Source organism: Hydractinia symbiolongicarpus, chromosome 11 (genome assembly GCF_029227915.1).
Source record: "Hydractinia symbiolongicarpus strain clone_291-10 chromosome 11, HSymV2.1, whole genome shotgun sequence".
NCBI classification, from domain to species: Eukaryota; Metazoa; Cnidaria; class Hydrozoa; order Anthoathecata; family Hydractiniidae; genus Hydractinia; species Hydractinia symbiolongicarpus.
The window spans coordinates 21,963,163-21,981,656 of NC_079885.1; the positions used below are offsets into that span (position 1 = coordinate 21,963,163).

Below are 18,494 nucleotides of genomic sequence, written 5' to 3' on the forward strand. Positions count from 1 at the left end.
AACAGACACCACTGAAAAGTTGAACAAAAAACGAAATTTGATTAAAATTTAAAATCTAAATAAAATATCCAAGAGAAAAAATTCTAACATCTAAATTTCTGTGTATAATATAATGCGCTATAAAGTCTACGAAAAAATTCACTAGCCACGACCGCCTAATTAAATGCACTGTAGTTAAATGGGTTGTTTTCAATTTTTCCTTCAAGAAAATAGACCATTTTAGTTCAGCTAATAAAAGTAATGTCATTTTAATAAATAAAAGTCAATATTAAAAAATATATGTACACCAAATTATATCCAAAAAATGCTTTTTCATAAAGATATCATATTATTTACTGTACCTTTAGCCTCGAAAGAGAGGTTCCCTCGATCCCAGCTCTTTCAATGTTAATTTGACGCATTTCATTCAAAATAATGGAAAAGGGGCTGGGATCGAAGTTAGTATATTTTTACGAAGATAAATTTAACAATCTGCTTTTACTGGCAACAGGATAAGTCAGGAAAATTAACTCTAATGTTATATAAATCCGCTAATTCTGTAAGAAACACTCTATCGCCACTCGGGTCCAGACCCATTTCATGCACGTGATCAACGGTTAATGTTCGATCTTCGCGGCTTGAGATCTCGTATAAAATTTTAAACAGCCTGTTATTTTGCTCGATAAAAAATCTAATAAAGAAAAAATACAACAAAGACATGTTACTTATCGAGACCAGAAATATCCACACACAAGGTGTAATCGCTGTGGCACATCCAGCATTAACTACTTGTTTTTACAATCAAAGATTATCGTAAATGTTCGTTAAAAACCTCCAAAAAGAATGTTCTTTTTTTTGAAAAAAAAAATTTCTAGAATACGTAAGAAAGACATTTAAGAAACATTTACAACACTAGTATATATGTAACAGAATCTATTTCTTTTCGCCTGATTTAAAATTATAAGGAAGAATAAGCCAAACACGTTAATTTTATGCAAACTAAACACAGTGAGTCTGCCATCTTGAATAGTATTTCCCGCGTAAAGCAGCTAGTGTTTTAACGTTGGAGGTAAGTCATTAACAACACTGTCAATAAAATTAAGGTTTTCAATAAAAAAAGTTTTTAATAACAGAATTCATCTTTATTTGAAAAGCTGTTAAAATGACAGGGTGGGCGGACAATTACCGGGACGCTTGCCGGGATGATGCTTTCCCCCTTTTTCATGGAAAAAGTTCGCTTGGATCTCACCTCATGTAAACAGCCCACAGGGCACATCGTTCTAAAATATCATACCTTGTGTACATTTTTTCATCCTCCACAACCTCTCCACCAGATATAAGCTGTTCGTTGCTATGAATAAAATAATTTCACAAAAAAATCTATATTACCTTTGGGCGATCCGTTACAAAAGACAGCTTAAATCACCCGCGAAGGAGAAGTTACGTTGAATAACTAAAATATCGCTAAAATATCACCTATATTTTCGAAGTCTCGTAAATCTTGCTGAGTCAGCAGAATTAATGTGCGTAATAGTTCGAAGGTATTCGTTCGGACATTGAAGGGTTTGTTTGTTTAAATATAAATCGTATGTTTCCGGTTTGGTGGCTAATATGCTTTCCGTGGTACCTAAATCACACAAATAAAAAGTTAAAATGAGATCATTAAAAATAATTTTACGAAAAGGTTTAAGAGCAAATAGAAATTTTTCTAGTTTATAATTTTCATGCCCAGAGCAATGTGAGATTAAAACCTAGGGTCGAGAATGCCAGGTTATAAAAGTGGGCGTGTTACCGGAGGTCAGCTGCACGTAAGCAAGAGGGATTTCCAGGGTGAAGTTAAGCAAATGAGAATTACCATAATATATTCAAAATCGAGAATTCGTGATCTTTTTTCTTTAAATTTACTCTTTAGCGAGACAGTACATCTAAAGTTTGTTGTGTTTATTTATCGAACAATCTATAAATCTTAAATCGGAAAGAAAAATAACTTTTCATCTGTCCAGTTCACACTTTATACAAAAGCTAGGTGTAAACAAGGTAACAATTCCTTGTTGTTCAATCTTCACAGCTAGCTTTCTATCAGCAAGCCAGATTCTTTGTTTTGTCGCCCGGTGTAATTTCAGCTTTATACTTACATGCTACAAAAGAATCCATGCTACTAAGTGAACTGCAACTGGACACCCCAACGCAAAATAAAAGATTGGGACACAGGGATCGTAGTAAACCCAAGCCGTTACTTCCAAGAAGGCCGGTACAGTATACTAAAATATAAAAAGACTGGATAACATATTAAGATATAACTAATCGATATTGCTTTTAATTTGTCGTATTGTCGTAACAAGTTTTCATAATAAATTTGATTAAATTCGCGAAATTAGCTGTTTGGTTAGATTTGTGAAGTTTAGCATCCGCGAAATGTCATTTTAAAGGTGTCAAGATATAAACAAAGAAAGTTTCCTGAAAATAATCATTAAAAAGATATCTAAAACTAAAATTAAAAAAAATGTCAAAAATTTGATGCGCAAAAATTTATATCCCGAAATTTAATATTGATAAAGCAAAAGTAACGTTAGCGAAAGTTATGCGTCGAAGGCAAGTGTGGAACAGTCTTTGTACTTTCAGCTGTGGTGACAAAAAATCGAGTTTGCAAAATGACATACCTCTGTAGCACTGAACACCAACTGGTGGTGGCGCAAAATACAAGATTCTTTTTTGGAGCAGCACGAATTTCCACAAGACGAAAATATTTACACCGAAGTAATTCAAAAATTGAGAAAAGCAACCAATTGGATGACTGATCTGGAAAAGAAGAAAATGATGTGAAGACACTAGACTTACCAAAATTAAGAGAGCTGATGTGTCTAGGAATCTATTTTCGCGAATTTAAATGCGCATTTCGCGAATTATATAGCAGTATAAATGAAAAACTTTCAGAATTCTGGCCGGAACTCTGTTTGCAAATTACGTGCCCCAAAATATTCCGGGAAATTAAATTTAGGGAAATAAAGAAGTGTAAAATTGAGGGGGGGGATCATCCCGTAAAAAATTAGTTTCTTTAAGGTCCTAAACAGAAAATGTAGGGTCATTCCTAACTGTTTTAAAATCTAAAAAAAATTCTTAGAATCTCGGAAATGACAACACGGGCAAACATAAAAGTTATTATTGTTTCGAATTCATTTAAAAAACTCACATTTACAACTCGTTTTAACTTGGACCGAAAGTCTTATGCTCTATTTGTTCTTATATGGTCCGATTTTTTGTATATAAACTTGTGCATGCAAGCAAATTTAAACAAGAAACAAAGAAAAATTTTCTCCTTAAAGAACACTACAATAAGGCTCGTCATACGTCTGTGCGTGAGTCAAAATGGTAGCTGTGAGTAGCGATGAGCGAATTCTCGTGGAGTTTTCCACATGCTAACGACTAATTTTTTAGCATGGTGCGGATAAAAGTTTAAGATATTGTCACCAGCAATAATACACTCCCTATATGGAAGTCCTTTAACTTTAGCAACACAAACCAGATACAATACTATTATTAGCTACAAAATGTCCGTGGCCACATTTACCTTCATAACAGTCAGCTCTTCGATGCCCAGGAAACCTTCCGCAGTGTGATTTCTTGGTGTGACCAGAAACGTGTTATTTTGGTGTGGACAATTTCGATATTTAACGTAATACTTTGTTAAATCTTCATAGCTACGTGGTTGTTCCAAATGATGACTAAAAATTTGAACAATAACTTGAAATTTCGGATGGAGCAAAGCAGGGCATGTGATTGTAGATGTGAAGCATATTTTGGCCCGTCTGAATGGAAGTACAATCATAAATGGCGGGTGTACCAAATTCACAAACCTCGTCCCCAGGGCTTGTTAGGCTTTTTATATTTGGACGGCCTTAGCTTAACAAGCCCTGGGGACGACGTTGCAAATTCACAACAGTTTTTTATTTATAAAAGCAACCCAGTTGCTACGTATCTATGCCTAAATATTTACCACAAAATAAAGCAACTTTAGGTCGCAAACCTATTTCATGAAAACCACCCCATGTAGGAACCTTCCCTTCTTAGCTAGATTGTTGCGGAGTCTTCTCAGAAGCAACACGCAGCAGTATTTAAACAGTACCATAGCGTGTTGTGCTGGAAGAACATTTTGTGTATTGACTTCACTATTGCCACAATTAAAACAATAAAACGAATTGAAGTCAGGGTAGGTTCCACGACGTCAGAACTGTTTTGGTAAAAGAATAGGTGCTAAGCAACCAGCTGTCAATCGAAAGAAATCTCTAACCCTTAGAAGTGAAGAACAGATGAAGAACTGATCTTCAAAATTGTAATACGCCAACGAAGCACGCAGATAGCTTATCCGGATGATGCGTAGAGCTTGTAATAGCTTATTCGTGTAGGAATTCTCGCGTTGTGCGAGTAGCATGTCAAAAACTATTCAGTTGAGCTACTTGTGGTTACCATATTTGTTTATATCTTCCCCAGTCCTCTAGCTGCTCTTATTATGTATTTATATTTTCGCACATGTTAATTTTAGATTTCGTTTTTGAAAAATATAGTCACGTTTTAAAATAAAGTTTTACTTGTATCCGAATTAATCCGGAAATTGACTACTTACCTGACTTGTTTTTCTAAAAACTCTTGATGCTCATGTAGTGATGTGTACTTAGTGCATATAATGCCAACTGACTTCATGCGCGCGCCTCTTTCTTCTTCATTGTCGACTGATTTCAAAGCAAAGCAGCTTAAGCCGTAATACTGCTGATGTCGAAAGTATCTGTACGAGAAATTACGCGTGTACGAAACCTTCACTATTCGTAAACAAGGACTAAGTACAAAGTTTATACAAGCTATCATAAAATCTTCTCTGACTGTAATAAGGGCTGGGTAATAAGTTCGTTCAAACTTATATAAAAACTTCCCGGTCGTAACTAAAGACTGCGTACGAAGTTTATACAAATCTGCATGAAAGCTTGCCTGGTTATAAACAAGGACTGGGTACGAAGTTCATACAAACTTACACAAAATCTTCACTTATCGTATGTGACCCACTGACAAGTGCTTTAAATTCGACACCAGCTATGTCCACGTCATCAGGTATCTGCCATTCCACTTCGTTACCTGAAACAAGAAAGTAAACCTAGTTACCAGGCTTCATATTTTCATTTTATTAGCTCTTCAAGCGTTAGTTTTTAAATTTTCATAATACCAAAATTCTAATCAGACGGGTGATTATTCTTATTTTTCTAAATAATAGATCTATTGTTTTTAACCTAAATTGTCAGGCTGGTATCCATATAAAGCATATTCTTTAGAAAAGAAAAAGTGTGTATATGTTTCCTCCGCTCCTTTTTACGCCCGGTAGGTAAAAATAAGGAGAGATAGAGGGTCGCGGTAACAAAGAAAGTATGCTAATAAAAAAGAAAAATGGCGCGGGAAGAAATGTTGGAAGGAGATACAAAAATATCGGGTGGGGATAAACAATCATTGCAAAATCACAAAAGCTTTGAGGATTCAAGAATGTCGCCAAGTTACCTTTTCCTCACCATGGTCAAAAGAAAAACTTGATGATCTCGACGGTTTTTGAAGAATGGGTCAGAGAACTCGACAGCCGCTTTGAAAAAAAGAGAACCAGAAAGTTGCACATATCATTGATAACTGTACAGGGAATCGAAAAATTGGAGGACTTTACTCAATTGACCTGTTTTTTCTTTCTCGTAACACTACATCAGACTTACATCCTATGGATCAGGGCGATTAAAAAGAAAAAGCCACTTCCAACAATATCGTTGTTGTGCAAAACAGAAGAAAATGACGGATCTTTTCAACTTGTTCCCAGGGCTTTTTGTCTCTCTCATAAGCGCTACGCTTATTGCTGGCCGTCCGATATGCAAAAAAAGACAACAATTCCTGGGATCGAGGTTGAGACCTTTTCACTCGTCCTTACACAGATATTTTATGTTGTTATTTGATTTGGTTTTATGCAACGGTCGTAGTTTTTATACTTTTCCAATAAAGACACGTGGTCACGTGGTTGTTAAATATATTAACCTTTATATTCTCTATTGGAAAGTTTCTCTATTGGAAAACTAAGCTAGACGAATTTTTACGGTTCCCTTGAGTGTCCCAGATGCGAGTGTACTGTGTATATTAACCGAACCGAAAGAAACTGTTGATAGCTACTTTCCCCACTGTTCTATCAAGTTAATAAACAATCTTTTTTAACGACGCGATTTTAAATAAATAATATCTAGTTTTGTTACTTAGACTTTTATTTTTTAATTTTTTTGGATTCTTAAAAAAAGTTAAATTCGGAACGGAAGGGAAAAATAACGTGTTTAAAATGTATTCACGCATGCGCAGTATAAGTTTTTTTCCGATCTTATCCGATGCAAGAAAAAAAAAGAAATTTAGAACTTTGCTGCCTGTTCTACCAAGATCTGCTGCGCTGTGATATATTACATGAAATTAAAACAGTTTTTTTTAAAAAAAAACACGGCCCTTGGGACGCCTCTTTGGCAATTTGTCACCCTTCTTCGTTGATTTAATTAATAAACCTGCAAAACGTGCATCAGGTCACGTTTTTCATTGTCGTGTCACAATTTCTACGCATTCTTATCACGTGCGTTCAATAATTCAATTCAGTATCGACGGGGGAGGGTGATCCCGACACAAATAGACAAAAGAATTAACGACGTCGATCAAATACAAGACAAAAATAAAATGTTGTCTACCTACCAACACATGATTTTTATGCAGAATGTGTGTTGACTTGCTGTGCCTAATTTTTATGCAGAAAAACATGTAGGTTGATGGTTAGTTCTTTCTTAAAAATAATCTTGAACAATCGAGGCAGCTGAGCAAAGATCTATTCTGTGACAAGGGAAGAAGTGAAAAGAGTTAACAGTTAAGACAACAGAATTTTGAGTGAAGCTTGAAAATAGATATATTTCATTTAACGAGAGGTGAATATGTGGTCGCTGTGCAGAAAAAGATTATTGAAAAATGCGAAGATAACACCAATTTTATCAAAAACACTGTCTACAACAACATGTGCAAGAAACGAACTCCAAATTCAAAATGGCAGCATAAAAAATATTACTGTAGTAGGTGGAGGTATAATGGGCTCTGGCATAGCCCAAGTCAGTGCACAAAGTGGATTTAAAGTTGTTGTAGTTGATACTGATGAATACACACAGTCTTGCATGGTATCAATTATAAAATCTTTGAACATTATAGCTAAGAAAAAGTTTCCTGATGAACCAAAAGGGGGCAGAAAATTTATAGACGATGTTTTAAATAATATTAAAACCACTCAGCATTTAGAAAATGGATTGCAAAACACTGATTTAGTTGTGGAGGCTGTCTTAGAAAATCTTCCCATCAAGCAGGAAATATTTAAAAAAATTGATGAAATTACTGCCAACAAAGATGTAATTTTCGCTTCCAACACATCGTCACTAAGTATTGACGAAATTGGAAAATATATTTCTTATCCTGAACGATTCGCAGGTCTTCACTTTTTTAACCCAGTTTGGAAAATGAAATTAACAGAAGTTGTGAAAGCATCAAAAACTTCCAATGCGACCATGGACAAGCTTACTGCTTTCTCCAAAGATCTTGGAAAGACACCAGTGATTAGTTACGACAATCTAGGCTTTATCGTGAATAGGCTAATGGTACCATATTTAATGGAAAGTTTGCGTTTTTTAGAACGTGGACATGCCTCTGTTAAAGACATAGATACTGCAATGAGATTAGGAGCAGGATACCCAATGGGACCATTTGAAATCATTGATATCATTGGCCTTGATATAGTGAAATCTATTGTTGATGGTTGGCACAGCAAAGAGCCGGAAAATCCCTTATTTTTCCCAAGTGAGATATTAAATAACTTAGTACTTGAACAGAAGCTGGGACGAAAAACTGGAATTGGTTTCTACAAGTACAAACATACAATGTATTAAAGTATTTATTTCTGTGCGAAATTATAATCTGTATCAAAGTATTTTTTTCTGTTTATTCCATACTTATTTGATAGGAAGTCTAATATGTATATATAAAAAGTATATTCATAACAAATGTAAAATAAGCCTTGTATTGTGCCTTACTCCTATTTATTCCTTCAATGTGTTTTCTTTTTTAATAATAAAACCTTGTTAAGGTGGGTGTGTGTCAAAGGTCTGGGGGTGCAGGTGATGGGTAAGTGGTGTTCCAAAGTTTGCAGTCAAAAATTTTGGGGATTATTTTTATGCAAATTCAATGTTTTTTATGCAAAATTATATTTACGACTGACTCTCATGAGAAATTTTTTTTTTTTTTTTGTAACACAAAGTAACAATATTTCTAAAGTAAAATACATAAAAATTAAACTGTATTCTCTTCAACTATTTAATTTTTTGCAATTCAATAGTGTTTACAAATATTATTTTTTGATGAATATTTTTATTTTCACTGGATTGGGTTGTGTACAAAGTTACCCCTAAATGAGCAAATGAGCTGTCAACTCGATTGTTTGCCAATTAAATAAATTCCCACACAAAAAATTATGCTACACTCTCAAATTAGTTGATTTGCCAAAAGAAAACTTATCTGTAGCTAAGTATCAAGTATTTACCCAGTAATGATTTTTAAAAAAAGCTAATTGATCAGAAAAATTAGTTTTCAAAAAATTGATTTGCAAATGGTGGCTAAGAAAAAGAAAGGGATGTTTCATGTTAGCACAGTTATCCTCTTTATTTCAAGAAACATTGACAACTTCAAATGCATCAACTTAGTATAGAAATATCCTAAATAACCTGCGGCACCAACCTTTGAAATTTGACACCTTGCCTCACCTACGTGGATGGTTGCTGTTCTCAAGAGCTATGACGGTGCCACTTTGGAGATATTGACAAAGCTTGAACGTACCCTAATTCATAAAATTTTGCGCACGTTAAAATTTCGCTTACCTAGATTTAGCGTGCATTTAATTTCCGCGCACACCTTAAGGTACTTTAGGGGAAGAAAATTTTCGCGATTTTAGCCCCTTTTCGCGAAAATTTCTACCTGTTAAGAAATTTAACCTGAAATTCACGAAAATTATTTTCGCGAAAAATCAACTTTTTAAGTTTTATTTAAGTTTTAAAAACCGAAAACTTTAAACTAACGAGGGCTCCAAGGGCAAAGGTAAAAATAATAGAATCACAACGAATAAAATAATCAGCCCCAAAAATGGCTTTAAAACTAACTCTAAAAATGGCTCCAAAGATAATCGATTTAAAATCAATTTTTTTTTCATTGAAATTTATTGTCATTCGCGAAAGATTTGTTCCCAAAAGTTTTTTCTGTAAAATCACTTCTAGAAATGGAATTCGCGAAAATTTACTTCGCGAAATTTCTGCCCTTAAAGTAATAAGATTGATTCATTTTGTGTGAAAAAAATTTTCGATATTCGTTTTCTCCAATTTCGCGCAAATCAAATTTTACAATTAAATGCACGAAAAACATTTTCGCGCCAACAATTGTTGGCGTAGCCTGCCATTACTAAACCTTGCGTTCACTGCAATGCTTTGCATTAAAGCGTTCCAGCCTACAACATGACAAATATTGTTTTTACACTTCTAAACAATAATACTCATGTTTCTGTATATTATTTATACTACCTAAGGGTGATAATTTTCGCGGGAATTAATTTTTGCAAAGATAACAAATCCTGATCTTTTTGGTCATTTTTGCAAAAATTAGTTTCCACTAAAATTACTTATAAATTCGCGAAAATTCATTACCACAAAATTTGATCTTTTTTCATCTTTGAAAAACCAATTATACTAATTCATCTCTTCAAACAACAGATACGTATCTATGTAAATTTTATCAAATTTATTTATTATTCTTTCTTCGCGACGTTCGCATATTCTCGCGAAACAATAGGATTTGCCAACTTCCCGAAAATTAATTCCTAAGGTATTTAGTTAAAAAAAAGACAAACAACTCGATGAAACAACCCTCTCCAGCTTATTTTTCTACGGTTTTAGCACAGATGTATTAGTCTTGTCACTTGTTTGTTTTGTTTTTGATGATAAATTTTTTTTTTGAATGACTCTGATTTGTCTTTGTCTTTTTTTTCTTTTTTTATTATTGATAATTTAGCCTTAGTAAAACATAGTACACTTTAACATTACTAGTCCATGAGACAAATAAATCTTTGGTGAACAAAAATGTTATACACATATATCAATTGAAAGCAAATTTTAACAGCAGAATAATATCGCCCATTATTAGGAGATAGGGTTGTTTACCACCTTATCAATTTCTATGGAATAGAACAAACAACTGGCGAGCATGCGTACTTATGTTTACATCACGCAAATGGGAACTTTTCTCATTCCTTTATTATTGTGAAAAAAATTCTGTGGTTAAATGCAGTTAAAACACAACATATACAAATCCGAAACTTTGTTAGCTATAGTTTTAAAATCCACTGTGTTCTATTTATATCATTAAAGTCAAAAAATAAATCCACACAAACAGTTTTGTTTTGAAGCAGTTAGAAAATATCTGTTTAATAGGTTCATGCAGTTTGCAATATGTTTACTCACAAAATTTGATTGCAAACCGACAAACAGATCTTAAGTTATGGGTCGTCAGCAATAATTATCACTATTATTTTTTTTTTATTTTTATTTACCCAGGATAGCCTCTTCAGTTCCTATTGGTACTGCTATCAACGAGGGTCCTGCGAAGGAAGTCCTAGCGCATTTAAAGCTCCCATTTGAGCTACGAAAGTCGTGCAAGCACAGCAATCGCTCAACTAGACAACCGCCTAAGATATCAATCCTATTCTCATGCTGAGCGCTAAGCAGAAAGGATAGATTCACACTTTTATAGTCTCTGGCATGACTCGACCGGGGTTTGAACCCAAGACCTCCCGCACTGAAAGCGAACGCTCTACCACAAGGCTATCAGTCGGTTTAAATTAAGAGGATTGGAAGGAATTCACCTTTAAATGTCTATGCATTGATAAAGTTTGAATGCACATTTCTTAACAGGTTTAAAATTAATGATGACAGAAAATGTCACTTAACTTGATGTTAAACGAAATTTTAAACATAGATGGTCTTATTACTAAGGTAAGTTATTGTAGAAAAAAGCTGTCAAGATGTCTTTTGTTCTTTGGAAGGCCCTTTCCAGACCATCACAAAAATAAAAATATGCTAGCCCCCCTGCCTGGAATTTTCCTAAAAGTCAAATTAGTTTTGTGTAAATTAACCTATAAGCAATTTTTTGTGACTTATAATGATAAGAGCTAACATGAGGTCCAACAAAATCACTTGTCAAAAATCCCACATATAGAAGGGTAGGTTAAGACTTTTCAAATAAATTTGTGGTTTTCTGTAGGGTTTCACAAACAACTAAACTTTACAACTTTCACAGACTGGTGCTTTACAACTAAAAGCATGTTTTATTTTATTTTCTAAAATTGATACAGGCTTTTTTTGAGGCAAAATTTTCACTTATTTTTGAAAAGGAAAGCCTGTGTTTTTGCAGTGAGTATGAGGCATGAATAAAATAATGCCAATACAATTCGGCTCAATCTTAGCTATTTATCAATAGACACAATAAATGACAAAATAACTGCCAGAATCCAAGCAAACTATTGAAAAATTTAAAGGAATACATTAAACCGAAAACCAAAAAAAAGTCAAAGAAAAGTCAACTCAACTTTTCAAGATATTAACTCGTTCAACTGCTATAGCTTATTGAACTAACTTTCAGTATGTAATATAGTGGAGTATGCAAAAAAACTAAAAAACTCCCTAGGAATACTGCAATGCCACTGTATTTTTCTGTTCTTAGAACTACATAAATAGATAAGATGAAATTTGGTTTTGTTCCAGGGTGTGGCACTACAGATGCAATATTTTTACTCAGACAGCTTTAGAAAAAGTATTTAGGAAAGAGAAAGAATCTCTATTTTGCCTTTGTAGATTTAGAGAAAGCTTTTGATAGAGTGCCACGTAAAGTTATTTGATGGGCTTTGAGAAAATTAGGTGTGGATGAGTGGCTAGCTTTGATAGTACAGTCTATGTACAGCAATGCTAGAAGTCGTGTCAGGATTAACGATTCACTTAGTGATGAATTTAGTGTAAATTTTGGTGTACATCAGGATTCTGTACTTAGTCCTTTGTTGTTTGTTCTAGTTTTAGAAGCACTGTTGATGGAGTTCAGAACAGGTTGTGCATGGGAGTTATTGTGCGCAGATGATTTGGTTCTCATAGCACAGTCGATGGAAGAATTAGTTAAACAGTTTGAGAATTGGAAGAAAGGACTAGAAGAGAAAGGCCTGAGCGTGAACACAGCAAAGTCTAAAGTCATGATTAGTAGCATTGCAGCCAAGGGTGGCCTCGTAGTTGGAAAGTGGCCTTGTGGAGTTTGCAGGAAAGGGGTTAGTAGTAACTCAAGAGGCAGACCGAGAAAGACTTGGCAGGACGTTATAAGAACATACTAACACAGTCTAGATCAGATTGGAAGAGAGTCATTAATATACCCCGTCCAACCCATGCTAGCTAGAAAACGGACGTTAAGCCGAGAATGATGAGAATGATGATGACTGAAATTTGCATTTTTTTGTGCCATGTGTGAATCCAATTTTTTAAACTAATAAAATATTGATAAAGGGAGCATGTGTTTTTGCACTGCTAGAAACAACATTGAATAAATGTTTCCACCACTTATTTAATTGCATATAGCTATACAATTTAATATGGTTATTTGCAGGTAAATTAAACAATAACTTGGCTGAAAGCATGCTATTTTATAAACTATTTGTTCTATCAACAAAGTTAAGTTTTAAGTTATTCTTTCGATGAAAACACAATGCAACCAGCAAATAAAAGAGTTCCGCACTTTGTTGAAAGGTTCTGACTAAAAAACAGAAGTGTTTCGACAAAGAAGAGAAGTGAGCCATAGAGGCCATCGTTCGTAAGGGGGACTAACATATTTTGTTGATGGTCCTGTATCACTATTATCACTATTATGACTCTCACTTCTCTTTTTTCGAAAAGAAAAATATATAGCTAGCTACCTCTCTTTGTGTCAAATGCTACAACAAATATTGCAACGATAAAATCTGAATTCGCAATAGGTACCACTCTTTCTCCTTCAGCCCTCTCTTGGAAATTAGGGTTATTCATTTAACTAAGGTTCAGAATTTGCCACTAAGCCAAACAAGAACTGACATCGTGTTGGTTTGTTTATTATTCGGTTAACCATTATGCATTCCAGTAAAAAATTCACGAAGCTGACGTATGTTTATGCTTACTAGGCAAAAATAGGCCACTGGATCACAACTTAGTTCCCAAGATGTTGCAAGAAGAACATCCCATTTCATAGTGTTAAACAAAATGATCCTTGAACCAGGGTCGACAAATTGATTTGGACATCAAATAGTTGGGCTGTCTTAAAAAATATTCAAAATGACAAAACGGACGTTATTCAAGTAGTTCTAAAACTTTACTTAGCAGATTAGAATGGAGATAATAGCATTTTTAAAGCTATTTGATCTAGCATTTTTGAAGCTATTCGATAAGTGAGCTCTTATCACATTCTTCAACCTCGTCCCCCCAGGGCATCTTGTTTTTTTGACCCTGGGACGGCGATAAGTCTAAAAATGATTCAAAGGAGGATCTTTTTGAATCGATCTAAAAAACAAAAGGGATATGTTTGAGTTGGAGTTATTTTCCACATACTGCAAAAAATGAATTGATACCAAAAAAGGTTAAAAGACAGTGTAGTCAAGAAACCCTTATCTAACTGTTTTCATCTTTGTAAAAAATTTTCAAAAATCAAAGTTATCCTCTAAAAAAACAATTTACAGCATTTATTTCACTGCTTTCAAAATGTTTTTCAGACTAGTGTTTCGTGACCTCCTCTTGTTTTAACATACATTTGAAGGTATACGCTTTGATGTCGCCGCACTTTCAAAACTATCTCTTTTTCTATAACTATAAAGACATTTTGACTTTATTATTTAGTAGAGTTATTAATGTTTTTCTATTAACTAATCTAACTAATTTTTACATGATGTACAAGATTTGCAAAATCTCTCCCCTCCCTTCGGAGTACAATAATTAATACTTTCCCCTTCCACCCACCCCCACAACCAAAACGGTTTTGCTTCATATGGGGTTGATTTGAATACCTTTTTTGTCTCAAACCTTTTTATCTTAAACAGATTTTTCGATTCCTTGCCCTTTCGAGAGAGGGAGAGACCACTGCACGTATCACTTCAACGATCTTATATTTTCCAGACACTATTTTCCAACGTGGTGTACAATATTTTGCACAGATGAAACCACTGATTAGTTTTTTTAATAATCTATCGAGCACCTCTTTTGTTTTCTGTGTATTTAAGCATGACCAAAATAAAGCATGAACTGTTTATATTGTTCTTATACATTAATGCACACATATTGGATACCAGCAAGCTTGATCCCAGGGCTGTTTGTCTCTTTTTTATCTCGTTTTTATACAAGGACGGCAAGGCGAAATTTATTTCTCGCGGCCTTCTGATAGCAAAAAGATAAAAAAAGTCCTGGTGTTGATATATCAGTTCATAAAATTAATTGTACAATATACCATGCAATGTACTGTAGCAGTTGAAACTACCCTAGAAGAATATACTAAGAAAAAAAACAAAATCAAAATTCCAGTTCCTTTTACGATCTTGTTTTCTCAAATATCTAGAGGCAGGGCAATAAAATTGATAACGTTAAAACAAAAATTTATCTGGATTTTTTCTTGCAGTAGAGCACAGACTCTTTGCCACGAGATAGTAGTCGAAGATATGGTGGACACGTTCTAACTTAGTTTAATTTGGACTGGGTACAAAGTTGTCGCTGTTTTGTCTCAAGGAGAAAGCAAATACGCCGATTGTCAAAAGCCTGCTAAGTCAACAAGCGTACACAAAGAATGTTTTTATACGTTCACTTTGTGAAAAAATGATGAGCCTGCGAAGATTGGTACATGACGTATTTTTACAAACGAAACACACAAAACAAAAATGGTTCTCCAGTGTTTCGAGTGTATCCACTTTGGTTGGCGATGCGCAAATCCAAGAGTATAATGACAATGGCGCTATATGCATTCGCGGAGCATTCGATGAAAAGTGGTTAAAATTAATCGAAAAAGGATTGGAGAAAAATCTACGAACTCCAAGTAAATACAATGATTGGCTGACTGATGACAATGGAAAAGGCTTATTTTTCAATGATTATTACAACTACACAAAAATTCCAGAATATTTAGAATATGTGCTGTGTTCCCCAGCTGCTGAAATTGCAGGACGTTTGATGCAATCCAAGGTATATATAGTTCTTCTCCCCGGCTCTTTATTTTAAAATTGTGCATATCCGTGAAGGTAGATCGAGGTCTGTACATTGTTCTGTCCAACTGAAAGTTTTTTAAAAAATCTTAATCGACAAAAAAAGGTTTAGAAAGATAAATTAAGTTAATCAATAAACTTTCAACAAGCTTTAATAACTGTCTTCGACGGGTTTTTTATTTCTTACGATTCTAGTTGTTTCAGTACTAATGCTCATATAACAATTTATAAATAGAAACACAAAATGGTTTTTGTAAAAATTCAAATTTAACAAACGTTATATTTACACTGCTTAATAACTGAAAAAGCATGCTATATATTGCACTTGTGGTAGACGCTTATTCTTTTATACTACCACCCTGGTTAAATTTTGATATTCTTATAAAAAAATGTCTTGACCCTGATAACAGAGCTATATAAGAGTTATATAAAGTAAAAGCTCATGTCCTGTACTGACAAGATACTTAAACTTAAACTTATGATAACAAAATTGAGTTTTCACTCGATGTTACATAATTATTATAATAAGTAAATACGTTCTTATAACATAAAACATAAAAAAACATAGACATTATACGTGGAAAAATAACAAACACAGAACCAGGTATCGATTTACCAGCACACATTACACATACACATTATGTTACAGTCACGTTTGGCAATTTTCTGTCCGGCAGTTCCTCTATGTAATAGAAAGCAGTCTAAAACTAAGTTGTTGCTACTGTTCTAGCCAATGAGTGTTGCTGATAAAACATGCAAATAAACTTACTTCCCCCACGTGAGGTAAAAGGTAAAACGCCCTGGAAACGAATTCGATCCTTGTTTCCTTTGTCTCACAAACCCCATATGAACGTAGTTAACAACAATGTTTCCATGGCCATGGCATCTTCTTCATTAAGACGCTGTCTTACTGTCAGAAAAGGTTCAAAACGCCCTGGGGGACGAAGTTGACATTTCTTTTTGTTCGCAAAATCTTATACTGTCAATCTCGAAGTTTATAATGCCTTGTTTAACCATAACGTGTTAATAGGCTGTATACAAGATAAATTGCCAGTACAGAGTCTTTTTTTTAGAAAAGCATATTCTTTTATGAACACATGTTTTATAAAGAAGCTGCTTCTACCAAAGAAACACCGTGGCATCATGATCAGGCGTATTATCCTATCGATGGAAACCAGGTGTGTCAAAGCAAAGTAGATTATTGTGTATAATTTAATCAAATAGTTTGTACTTAAAAAGCCGCAGTTCCACTCTACAGTGGCAACACATCCCAATCAAATCATCACATTGAATGAAACTTTTTTTACTCACTTCTAAAATGTTTTTACACACAAATCGATAGTTCTTCTTAGTTGCGCTTTCTTTTGTCCAATAGTTAGTGTCCAACTATCTATGCAAAACATTACGACCTGTAAATGTATTTTTACATTTATACTTTGCAAACTAATTAAGTGCCGCCCTCCAAATATCGCCGTCCTCCCATTAGAGCCACTCCTGTGAACGTAAAAACATACAAGTAATACAAGAAAAAATATTTGCACATCGAGATTTTCGTCCTAATTTTCTGGATGGCTACAAAAAAGCATTCGTCGGATATACATTACCAAAAAGTTTTTAAATCATTGGCCTTGCGAAAAAGGTCTGAGGACGAGCTTGTGGTCAATGTTATGTCTAACGTCTAAAGGTTTTTTCACTTGCGCGAGAGCAAAAATATTTCTGTCATCATTAAGCCCTTCCACATTAAAGAGGATACTAAACGCCCACTTGTCACGCCCACAAAAGTCATCCGAGGAGGGTAAAAAATAATAATCGGGATATCGGATAATTGGGATCAAAAGATTTAATTATAAGAAAATGTCCTCTTTCTTCCTTTAGAATTGTTCAGTATGGATGCCTACAACAAAAATACAAAAAGAATCCAGCTTAAAATTCATTCAAGGTTCACACAAATTGAAAAAGTATTTTATCCCTCGTCTTTTTGCAAGCAATCAAAACTACGAGATGAGATCACCAAACTCGTCGCCACAGGGAGTCCCAAGTAATTTTGAGAAAGAGGCTGTCACAGACACTGCCTACAGAGAGTGTGACATTGAAGAAATCATTCAAAATATCCAGGATTATAAAATACTTCAATGGGAGCTGGAGGTATGTAATTTCTGTCAATTGCCGAAAAGTCTAGAAAAGAAGTTAAATTTTTTATTTATTTATTTATTTATTTATGCGCTTTTTGAAATCAACTTTTCTCAAGGAGGTCTAGAAAAGAGAATTATTTCTACGTGTTTTACAGTTTCCATTGTGTTACAGTTTTCAATCGGCTTAGTCTACTCAAATGAACGCGTTAAGTTCTACTTTGTCCAAAATGGATACCAGACCGCTAATTTGTACAAAAGATGCACGAAAAAGTGGCACCCAAAATTTATATGACCGGCAAAAATCTGATACACAAGGGGCAAACCCGTGGGGGTGGGGGACTACTATCTCATTAAGTTAAATTAAATAGTTGTATCCGAAGTGTTTCTAACACAAATTGACATTCAAGAAAATGTGAATCCCCTTTCACTTCCCTTTCTTTAGAATTAAAAAATAATACACGATTGCATATCCAACCTTTAATTTAGCCTGGAGATTGCATTGTATTTAATATGAAGACCATACACGGAACAGAAAAATCCTTCAACCCTGATAAACGTATTGTCATGGCAACAAGATGGTTAGGTGACGACGCGATATACACTCGACGACGTTGGCCAACTTCTCCGTCTGAAACGCTTTTACCAAAAAGTTTGAAAGTTGGTTGTAGGTTAGCTGAGAGTAAAGAATTTCTTGTTCCATGGAAGAGAGAATGAATTGATGAGTGGTTATCTTGAATTATTTAACGCTTACTTTTTCCGAGACTAAATATTCTGACAAAAATCAAACAAAGTAACCTGGAGCGTGATTTTCCCATTTCCGAACTTTCCAACCTCTTCCCAGCCCTTCTTACGTTTTTTTTACCTCTATAAAGAAGACCTATAAAAATGGGTAGAGACGAGGCCGGGGGATTTCTTACCTTGTTTGTACAAATAGTGAGGTTTGTCTTCACGGTACTATAAGTCGGATGACTGCATTTCCGAGTCATTCTTAAGGGTAACCTCGATTCCAGGGCTTT

General features: G+C 34.4%; 3 protein-coding genes across 3 annotated transcripts; 2 read left to right on the forward strand and 1 right to left on the reverse strand.

Moving 5' to 3' along the window:
* Nucleotides 1-53: 53 nt before the first annotated feature.
* On the reverse strand, nucleotides 54-13,245 carry LOC130614231 (DENN domain-containing protein 11-like). The gene is made up of 9 exons (XM_057435654.1): nucleotides 13,049-13,245; nucleotides 5,004-5,103; nucleotides 4,601-4,759; nucleotides 3,548-3,701; nucleotides 2,640-2,778; nucleotides 2,115-2,240; nucleotides 1,456-1,606; nucleotides 1,274-1,330; nucleotides 54-670 (listed from the first exon to the last, which is right to left on the reverse strand). The coding sequence occupies exons 1-9, from the start codon at nucleotides 13,155-13,157 to the stop codon at nucleotides 478-480; spliced, it is 1,188 nt and encodes a 395-aa protein (XP_057291637.1). The 5' UTR covers nucleotides 13,158-13,245; the 3' UTR covers nucleotides 54-477.
* Nucleotides 6,666-8,098, forward strand: LOC130614233 (hydroxyacyl-coenzyme A dehydrogenase, mitochondrial-like). The gene has a single exon (XM_057435655.1). The coding sequence runs from the start codon at nucleotides 6,954-6,956 to the stop codon at nucleotides 7,947-7,949; it is 996 nt and encodes a 331-aa protein (XP_057291638.1). The 5' UTR covers nucleotides 6,666-6,953; the 3' UTR covers nucleotides 7,950-8,098.
* Nucleotides 13,246-14,948: 1,703 nt separating the features above from the next.
* On the forward strand, nucleotides 14,949-18,205 carry LOC130614234 (uncharacterized). Its single transcript, XM_057435656.1, has 4 exons — nucleotides 14,949-15,326; nucleotides 16,420-16,524; nucleotides 17,222-17,491; nucleotides 17,965-18,205. The coding sequence occupies exons 1-4, from the start codon at nucleotides 14,964-14,966 to the stop codon at nucleotides 18,190-18,192; spliced, it is 966 nt and encodes a 321-aa protein (XP_057291639.1). The 5' UTR covers nucleotides 14,949-14,963; the 3' UTR covers nucleotides 18,193-18,205.
* The last annotated feature ends 289 nt before the right edge of the window (nucleotides 18,206-18,494 follow it).